The sequence below is a fragment of the Betta splendens genome, chromosome 1, assembly GCF_900634795.4.
Source record: "Betta splendens chromosome 1, fBetSpl5.4, whole genome shotgun sequence".
NCBI lineage: Eukaryota > Metazoa > Chordata > Actinopteri > Anabantiformes > Osphronemidae > Betta > Betta splendens.
In genome coordinates, this window is record NC_040881.3 from 2167472 (window position 1) to 2177687 (window position 10216).

General features: G+C 46.6%; 1 protein-coding gene across 4 annotated transcripts in view; it reads left to right on the forward strand.

Annotated features, from left to right (window-relative positions):
* The window catches only part of LOC114861057 (protein phosphatase 1 regulatory subunit 29-like), a 134802-nt gene that overhangs the window by 109776 nt on the left and 14810 nt on the right, over window positions 1-10216 (forward strand). For all 4 annotated transcript variants that reach the window (XM_029160046.3, XM_029160054.3, XM_055506773.1 and 1 more), the window contains 3 exons: window positions 7806-8320; window positions 8801-8950; window positions 9077-10053. In XM_029160046.3, coding sequence (XP_029015879.1) covers window positions 8117-8320; window positions 8801-8950; window positions 9077-10053 — 1331 coding nt within the window. In that variant the 5' untranslated portion in view covers window positions 7806-8116. The remainder of the gene's footprint in view (window positions 1-7805; window positions 8321-8800; window positions 8951-9076; window positions 10054-10216) is intronic.

Consider the following 10216-nt stretch of genomic DNA (forward strand, 5'->3'; position numbering starts at 1 on the left):
GTTACTGGAGCCGCTGCCTGTTTATCTCTGTGGAAATATTCATTAAGTTGGCATAAATATTGCACCGCAGCGCATGGATTATTGATGCTGCTGCTCGTTGGCTTTTCTCTTTCTAGTGTGATCATTTCCTGTAGTACTGGAGGAAACAGCCCAGCTCTCTGCAGTTTGCAGACTTCTGATAAAATGCACACACAGTGTGAAGCCGGTGACCAGGACCAGAAGGCGGATCCCGTCCGCGGTCACTGACTGACACTGTGTGTGGACCTGTTCTGGTTTCATTCCCACTGCAGGTTGTGTGGTTGTTCCCTGAGTCAACGTTTTCTTCTGAGGAATTGAGCTCAGAACATGAATCCTGAATGAATGAGTGAAAAGCCCTTCATTCAATCTAATGATCTTTTTATGAATTACAATTACTCACCTTCCTTTTTAGTGTGAATGAATTTGGAGCATCGTCCATCTGTTGCCTCGGGCAGCGTTCTGATGACATGAGCCGTTTGATGGTGAACACTTCATGCAAACTGGATTAGATCTGAAACCTGTGACTCCACGTATGATTCACTCTCAGGGCTCAAGGTGGATGAATGGAATGTGTGCGTGTGTGTGCGTGTGTGTGCGTGTGTGTGCGTGTGTGCGTGTGTGTGTGTTATTTGCACTGTTTTATATTTCCGGGCCCAGATCCACAGACACCACAGACACAACAACCACAGTTCTTACCTCTGCAAACAGCTGAACTAGTGTTTCCCATCAGAAGTAGTTGCACATATTCACACACGTTTCATACAGTAGATCCTTCGGCAGGTTCGTCACATTGTGCCCTCACTCCTCCCTCAGCAGTGATCTTTTCAGTAATCAGATGTGTGGTGGAAAACTACCTCCAGTGCTCTGACATTTGAGTGGATGGCTGATAAAGAAGCTCCACCCGGGGCATCCGCCATCCGTCCAAAACCACTAACACACACTGAACACACACCGTCATCCACAAACAACAAGGTCCTGCATGCGCTCACACAGGCAGTCGCTTATGAACACACACGTCTAAAGATACGCCTCCACTATAATCTGGCTGCACTGATGCAACAATGCTTCCATCCCATGGTTATTGATTATGGAGCAGCTGCAGCATCAAACAGACCGGTACGTGTCTGTATGTCACACACATGATCAAGTATTATACAGTCATTGTTAATGAGGTTGTAAAACAGTTTGACAAACTGGGGTGAGGTAAAACTACAAGGTACAGTATTTGTTTCTCAGACTTTACTAGTGAAAGCTGTAGCTACTTTATTCTTATGACTTGTTTGATTATAAATAAATATGTTGCAATATACACATACAATTTGTCAAAATTATCATTTCAATGTTTAAACAAATGTCAGTACATTCGGAACAAAGATGAAGTTTACAAACTGCACCCAGGAGCAGACGGGAGCAGAGCTGGTGTATTTTTAGAACAGCAGGTTTATTTGCATAAACATATGCAGCAGGATCACACATGAAGAAATCCATATTCATGAAAAGAGGAGTAATGCAAGTCAGTGTTGATGGCGAGTCCCCGAATACATCATTGGCCCCAAAGACGTAGATGCAGCTGTAGATGTGTGTGACTGCACCCACTGTCCCACAGAACAACGGAGGCTGCGTCTGCTCTCCTCTGAGCGTCTGCCTGTGTCATAAGATGGTTTTTAGAAGGTTTCAGCTCATTTCTGAGTCTGTTCTCTTAGATTAAGACGTGATCAACAATTATCATCAGTCCTACCCACATGTGTTTGACTCGGTTTCACACGGGATAATTAGGGATTTCCTGATTAAGGTTGGTCTTTCATCCTCATCTGAGTCATTCAGTATCTCCTAATGCAGCCTGGTTTCCTTTTTGATTGTAATTCATTCACTATTATGACTGTCAGCTGATCACGTACTAAGACTTTGCTCAACTCAGGGAAGCGACTTAGACCAATGACGGATGGGAGAAATAAACAGCTCTGTTTATTGTGGACTTCAGCAGCAGCAGATTCAGCTGTTTGAACCTGTAAATCCAAAACCAAACTGAGCCTCATTGTGGTTTAATTTGTCCGACCTGGAACTGGTTCCACTGGAACCCTCCACCGACTAATCAAGGACATTTATTTGATGAGATGCTGCTTTGATTTAATAGACCAGTTTCACGGTATAAAAAAAGCATGAAGGGGGCAACAAAAAAACCTGAAAAGCGCTGATGACACCTGTAGAAAGACACAGAGACAGAAGCGCGTGAATGAGACTGAGCACAAAGGTCTTGTGTAAGTGGAGGGAGGACGGGGACAGAGGAGCTGCTGTGACGGGAGTCTGAGGTCCGAACGTTATTCAAAAAAGAGGCGTAAGATGGAGGGATGAGGTGCGTTGTCACGGTAACTAATCTCTCAGCTCCTCTTGTCTGCTGTCATCTTCTTGTGTCACTCTCTCCATCATTGCCCTTCTCCTTTACTTTGTGGAGACAGCTCGTGTTGAGCCTGACACTTCTCCAGGCTCCGCAGCACTTCAGCGCCAACGAGCCCCGTTTTAAATCCTCTTTAAATGTACAGTGGCGTCAAACGCGTCTGACCTTCATGTTTCCTCTTACGTGTGTCTTCACGACAGCTCCTCCTGAAGGAACATTAATAGCTTAGTTCTCGCAGTCGTCCTCATGAGCAGCCTGTCACTGGAAGATGAAACTTTGAGTGATACCAGTTCCTGAGACTCAGCCAGTCTTTACTGGACTCTGAACTGGTCTGTTCCAGCTGTTCATTAACTCTCTCACTGTCAGCTGCTCTGAGACCTGCCGCTCTCTGACCTCAGTCCTGTTTATTTCTAGTTTTCCGTTCTGGCCTCATCCTCTGTTGGTGCTGTCTGTTACTGACCTCTCTCTGCACGTCTGATGAGGTTGCTTCATTAATGGTCAAATGGTCAAATGTGAAATGCCTGCAGAAAAGTGGCAGGATTCTGAATCCTCAGCCAAACAAAGCAAGGGATGAAAGCAAAACGCGCTGTGAATCACAAAGGCGAGAAGGCGGCGCTGTGGACTGAACCGCGTGAGAGGTGAAGCCTCCGAAAGAGAGGGTGAGATGAAAGGAATGTGTTTAGAAGCTTAGAAGCAATCAAAGAGAAAGAAGAGAAGCGGGAAACAAAGAGGCACGAACTGCGAGACCAAGACGCAGACTGGGGCAATTATGGAGGCTGTGGAGGAAGAGGAGGAGAAGATGCAGAAGCATCGTGTCGTCCAGCGTTCGTCTGACTGGAAGTGAATGCGGCGCTGGAGCAGGCGTTTGTCTGGAGGTCGGTCTGTTTTCAGAGACGCGCTGACGCTGCCTGTGCCTCCGTCTGCACCGCTGTCTCCTGAAGCCGCTCCCTAATTAAATTCACTCAGTTAAAAGCTGCTATACTGGCACCAGATAAAACACACATCGCTGAAGGAAGTCGCACAGTCATTAAAAGCGCGAGCGTGAGGACTGAGTGCCTCTGAGCCAGGCACTCCTGCAGGCGCATGGGTCACGGCGTCCGCGGCGTCAGCGGCGCCCGCGGCGTCCACGTGCACAGACGCCACAGCTTCAGCTCGTCTCATGCGTTGATTGGAATGTTGTTGAAAAGTGTGAGTCAGAGAAAAGGAAAGCGTTAAAGAACAGAAGCGAACGCAGCAACGGCCACGACCACGACCTGCTGCTTTTGTGGAGGGAACACTGTGCCAGAAATCCTCTCTGTGCACTTGAACGCAGATCAATCCTGGAAAGAAAACACACCTGAATTTCAAAGACGAACTGAGGAATGATAGAAACCGGACCCTGAAACGCCCACGTCCTGAATAGAAAATCCTTAAAGAGACAGAGTGTTCGGCTTCTCACCCTGTTAGTGGTCGTTATTGTATCAGTGCCCGTTGTGATTGTGCTGATGATTCGCTCCACACTGCTCGGTTTCTCAGTGTTGGGTACGAACACACCACGCTGCACTACCTGTACCCAGCTGCCCCTGAGCCAGGCACCAGGCCACGAGCTGCTGCAGTCGCCAACAAACAAGAGCTGGAGCTGACACTGGCCGCGCTCCGTGTGCGAATGTGTGCGAATGTGTGCATATGTGCTCTGATGTCACAATAAAAACAAACCTGGATTCGCTCAGAACTCATTGTTATTTTTATCAGTCGTTTTAATAAAGGCAGTCTTGGGTTTTCTGGACAAGATGAGAGAAAATTCCTCGTCTCCTGCAGTTTTCCTTTTAAATGACCTTGTTAAAAAAGGTTAAACCCTCATCAGTCCACCTCTTCTCTGCTTTAGAACTAATCTCCGTGTAAAGGTCAACACATTCAGAATCGCAGCCTTAACCCGACGGACTCATTTCCTCCACAGTCTCTGTGTCAGCTGTTTGTCCTTGTGTACAGCACCACTCACCTGCTTAGATCCACCAGAACCAGTGTCTGCCGCTATAATAACCCAAGGAGCTGGAGAAAGCAGCTGATCCCAGCTCACTTCCTGCCCTCGTGGCCTCTAGGGGGCGCTGCAGCTTGTTCTGAGACCAGAGTTGATGTGTGTTGATCCTTTATGAAGGCTGTTAAATTATCCATCCAGCGACTTAAACTGTCTGTTACTGGAAGAACCAAGCTTGTCGAGGAGAAACCACGTAACTTCTCTGCTTTTCCCATCAACCATGAACACTGACAACAGCACCCGTTCAGATTCTCAGCTCCTACCAGCAGGTGAAACACACAGTATGAAGCATTACAGGAGAACTGTAATTCATCAATATTCCATGAAGCATAAGAACAGTTTTGTTGGATGGTGTTTTTTACCAAACTGCGACGTACCATGAATGTGTCTGACTTTAACTGTTACCATTCAAAGGGTAAACAGCATGTTTGTACTTTATTTGTGACCCTTCAAAGCTGTGGACAGAAAAATGAGGTTGTAGGAAGAAACACCCAGCGTGGGAAAAACACAGATACGTTTATTGGAACAATAATTGAAAATGAAATTCAAAACTAAAGCCTTGGGCTATGAAACACATGAAATTAATTGAAGCTGAGATATTCCACAGCACACGGAAGGAGAAGCAGGGTTACGAGGGACATGGAGGCAGCGTGGTGAAAGCTTGAAAGCAGGGGCGACGACAGAAAGCAGCGAGGAAAAGGGATTTGAAGAAGCGGCGGCGGCTTTTGAAGGTGGCGGCTCGTTGGCGGCTGCGACGCACAGATAGTGTTAATAGTGATGAGTGACTGGCAGCCGCCGCTCGAATGAACTCTAACGCTCGGTTCCTGGATGAGAGGCCGCGGTCCGCTGGATGTGTGAGCTGTTCACTGACACTGAGGAAAACTCAGTGTCTCGTCCCTTCCTGCTTCCATCGGCCTCTAATGTCCCTGCTTTCCTCACGCGCTGGAAAAGGGTTATGACCTGGTCTCTGTTGGCTTTTCTCCCCACAAGTCACTACATACACAGAAATGTATCTTGACAAAATATATGGGAACTCTTTTAGTCTTAATTTTAGTCATAACAGGCATAAACATTGCTAATAAATATGAACCATTCATGTTCGTAGCCTTTATTCTAAGCCTGATTGATGCTGAAGATAATTGCCTACACTTGTCTGAGCCCTCAATAGGAACCTCTGCATTAACATGAGCTCAGGGTGAACTTTGAACCTTTTATTTGCTTGTTGCTTGTTTCTTGCTGAGGCCTTTAACATGGTGGACGTGCTGTACAGCAGTAAACCTGGCTTTGCTGCGTTTGCCTCAAGCAGCAGCAGGATCGTGGCCTGAGGGCTGGTCTCAGCTGCAGGAAACATTCTCCCAACGTTGACTCAGCAGTTTGATCTTCTAAGGCTCCTGTTTTGCAGGGAAAGGCTGTGTTGTGTGTTTTTCCGTCACAGTGCCTTTAACCACTGACAAAAGGTCAAAACAGATATTGTCTTAAAAACTGCAGATAAATGATCTGAGCTCCGTAACCTGTGTTTCTGTTCAGTAAGTACTAACCTCATTCATTTTCAATAACTGCTCCCAGTCCTACTTTGGGAACTTTCCATTTGCTTCTGCGAGCTGACATCATTAGTGTTTGTCAGTTGCGAAGCTTTAATTAAAGCCCAGCTATCAGCGACAATAATTGAACACAAAGACAGCGGTTCGGAGAAGAAAGCGAGCGGAAAAATAAGGCTGTCTCTTCATATGGCTCCTTGTCAAAATATAACCAATGGCAGCACTGTGATAAAAGCCCAGAGGAGGGAATGTGGTGGCACACAAAAGGTATCAGGTTGTGTTTTGGTGATGAAGCATATTCATTTGTTCCTAGTTGAAAGGCGGTAGAGATAAGCTGACATAAAACAATGCAGACAGAAGGAGGCAGGGGAGGAAAAGAGGGGAGACTGTGGACAGACATAAAAATAGAGATGGAGAGCGAGATGAAGAGCGAGACCGACGATGAGGCTGACCATGAGACACACCATTAAAGCATAAGAACCAAGGAACGATCCGCGCTAATGGTCTGGAGCCCACTCTTAACCAGCCGCCCGTGCTGTTGTCTTGGAGCTTGGTGAATGCCCCGTGGTCACGTTCAGCAGAGAGCAGTCACAACAATCCTCAGTCTGACACGGCCATCTTCTCCTACATCGCACAACTGCCACAGTGTTCGTACCTCAACCCTCATGAAAATGACAATGCGGAGCATCGTTGTGAGTCTATTGTGACCTGGATCTGTTTTCAAGAAGCATCTGTGTCAGTCTGAGGCCGTGTAGACGCAGCCCCAACCTTTTTTGATATCTGCCTAAAAGCTGAGCACATACCGCAGGAAACGATGAATGGGTGTCACCATTAGGTTAATACATTGCTTTCTGCTGCGCTGGTGGTTCAAAGCGTCAATTGGTCCGATGCAGGTGTTTTATTTTGCACACATAAACATGAAGGAGGGGGGTCAAAGGCAAACTGAAGGCCTGTGGTGGAGGAATCTAACTGTCAGTATCAATTAAACAAATGAAGAGCAAACGAGTGAATAGCGGCCGACTGAAGTGCTTGATGGGACAGGAAGTGAGAAGGAGGCAGGTCATTAGCGTTGGACCAGATTCAGGTCCGGGTCTCCACATCCGGATGGTCCAGTCTCACTATCGGTTGCCTATCATTCACGCCGTGGCTTGATAACTTCTTCCCTCCAAGGGAATCAAAACTTTGGAAACAAATTAAAAGAGTGTGAGCTGTGGTGAAGAGATACATAATATTTAACGCTGGATTAGAGTCTAATCCACAGTTAATCCCCTGAGAAAGGTAAATAGCTAAATGTCAGCGAGTATCCTGTTAAAACATGCAAATTACAACAAGCCTTCTCTGTTTTCCACTTAGCCCATCTCTGTGCTTTCAGCCCTATGTAACTGCAGCTAATAAATTTTTATTGTTTCATTATGTAGCTGAGCGCTGAAATAATAGAAGTGCAGCTGTGAGCTGCGGAACCTTGTAAACAACGAGAAAAACGCCAGAGAGAAGCAGCGTAGCTTTCATCGTCCTGGTCATTTAAATATTTATAGGTGCATCTAATGCAGCTCTCTAAATGAGAGGGCTGCGTTTTCCTCTAATATGAGACTGTTATTGAATATAACAAGTCTTAATTCTAAAGGCAAACTATATTCATCTGGGCTTCATAAAGCCTTAATGAAATAATCATGGTAGTAAATGAATTTATTACTGAGGCGCTACCTCGTAAGCAGCGTCACTATTAGATTCGTGCTTAAACTCAATTCCACTGAACCATTGGGAGAATTGTAAGCAGTGCAAGTTCATGCATTGCAATATTAACAGAGTTAATGCTTGATTCTCTGCATCTGTTTTGCAGGCTTTCTATGAGAGGCTGGACGTGGTCGCCTGTGCTGTCTGGGGCCATGAGTAGTTGCTGGGGGGACACCCTCCAAAACCCGCCGACGTGGAACACCTAAAATGGGGACCAGACTCAGCGCCGCGCTGCCAGCTCAGCTCTAGTCACCGCTGAGACGACCTTGCGTTGGGATTTGGCTCCACTTAGATCTGACCCGCTCGCCTCTGACCCGCAGCCTTAGCTGATTTGTAGCTGCTGCTCTCTGCCTTCCACCATTAAACTCTCCGTTCCCGCTGCCACTGCGCTGACTTTAAACGCACCTCGTCCCCACCATGGCCGGACGACTGCGTTCGTCCTGCCTGTCTCCCAACCTGCTTCTTTCGCTAGCGCTTCCTGCACTCCTGCTCCTCCATCTGCCGTGCATGGTGAGAGGCGACTGCTGGCTGATAGAGGGGGATAAAGGATACGTGTGGCTGGCTATCTGCAGTCAGAACCAGCCTCCGTTTGAGACCATTCCCCAGCAAATCAACAGCACGGTCAGTATGAGTTCATCAGCCACCAGTCACTAAGGATATATGCATTTGTGCACTGAGTTATGATGCTGTCAGCTAAACTATACATGACAGTGACCATATTCTTACTCAATAAATGCATTTACAGTCTGATAAATGAACATCCTATTTTTAATACAAGAGCAAAATGCATGCGTTGGTTTTATAGTAACTATAAATATTTATATACTTGATGTATTAAGACCCAAAGGTGATTTAACATGTTTACTTCTCTGAGTAGCAGCGTTTGCCTGTCATTGATATCGCAGGAGGGAACCTTGGATGATTGAAAACAGATTATATGTAAACGTTCATTTGTGAGGACATTATTATCTGCATAGCAGAAATAGATATTTTGGAGGTGCAATCTGTTTCCCACAGGTTATTTTGACTTGCTTCTTCCTAATGGATGCTGGAGCAGACAATGGATGACCTGAAATTCACCCACTCGCTTGTTTCGCTTAGGTTCATGACCTGAGGCTGAATGAGAACAAAATCAAGGCTGTGCTCTTTATCTCCATGTACCGCTTCACAAACCTCACTGACCTCAATCTAACCAAGAATGAGATCAGCTACATTGAGGACGGGGCCTTTGCTGGACAGGCAAACCTACAGGTGAGCTGCCAAGAACTCAGTTGCTTTCATGTTTTTGTTCTACAGTGTAACAACTGTTGATTCCTGCCCGTGTCACGTCGGTTGTGTGTCACGTTTTTTCAAACAGTGTGTCTCCGTTCGTCTCAGGTTCTTCAGCTGGGCTACAACAAGATGACCAACCTGACTGAGGGCATGTTGAGGGGTCTGGGTCGAATGCAGTGCCTCTTCTTGCAGCACAACCTCATCGAGGTCATTGCCACCAATGCCTTCTGGGAGTGCCCCAGCCTCAGCAGCCTGGACTTATCTTCCAATAAGCTGGCGCGTCTTGACCCATCCACCTTCACCGGCCTCAGCAGGCTGATGGTGTGTGAACTGGCAGGGAACCCGTTCCACTGTGGCTGTGACCTCTACACCTTTCTCACTTGGCTGGAGGACTTCAACAACGTGACCCACACATACGATCGCCTTCAGTGTGAAACCCCTGCAGAAATGACTGGGTATCCCCTCCTGAGCCCAGTGCCCGGACATGGAAGGAACGCTCGGTACAAGCTTCTGTCTAAGTGTCACGGAGATCCAATGGAGATCACCTCCCAGCCGCCAGACGACGGCGGCTCAGGGATGGTTGACAGGCCGGATCAGGGCGTTTACCGCCAGCCCACCATATCGTCCACCGCTGACCCCAACTATAAAATATCTATGAAGCTTCAGACTGTCTCCTTCTATACAGCTTCGCTACTTGTGCAAATACCCCAACCGTACAGTAAGATGTACGTCCTGTCTCAATACAACTATACTTTTGTTAAAGACATCATGCCCCTAAAAAAATTGAGGGAGCTAGTCACTCTAGACAAACTCAAACCACACACCAACTACAGTTTTTGCGTGGCTTCTGTGACCAAATCTCAACACTACAATCACACCTGTCTGTCCTTCATGACACGAGCTGGACCAGAAGACCAGCGGACCAATCCCTCCACAACCACCCACTACATCATGACCATCCTGGGGTGTTTGTTCGGCATGGTCATTGTGCTTGGATTCGTCTACTACTGTCTCAGGCGGCGACGCATTCAGGAAGAGAAGGAGAAGGCAATTAGTGTGCAGAAAACTATTTTAGAAATGAGGTAATAGACAATTTTATTTTGCAAAAGTGACTGCATGTTTTTTATTTTTTTTTAATAATGTGTGAAAACATCTATAAAACATTTGTTCAATGTCTATTGGCCAATTAGTTCTTTAGCTGTATGTGAACACACTGTTTACTGACTGTTGGCTAGTTTTTATAAA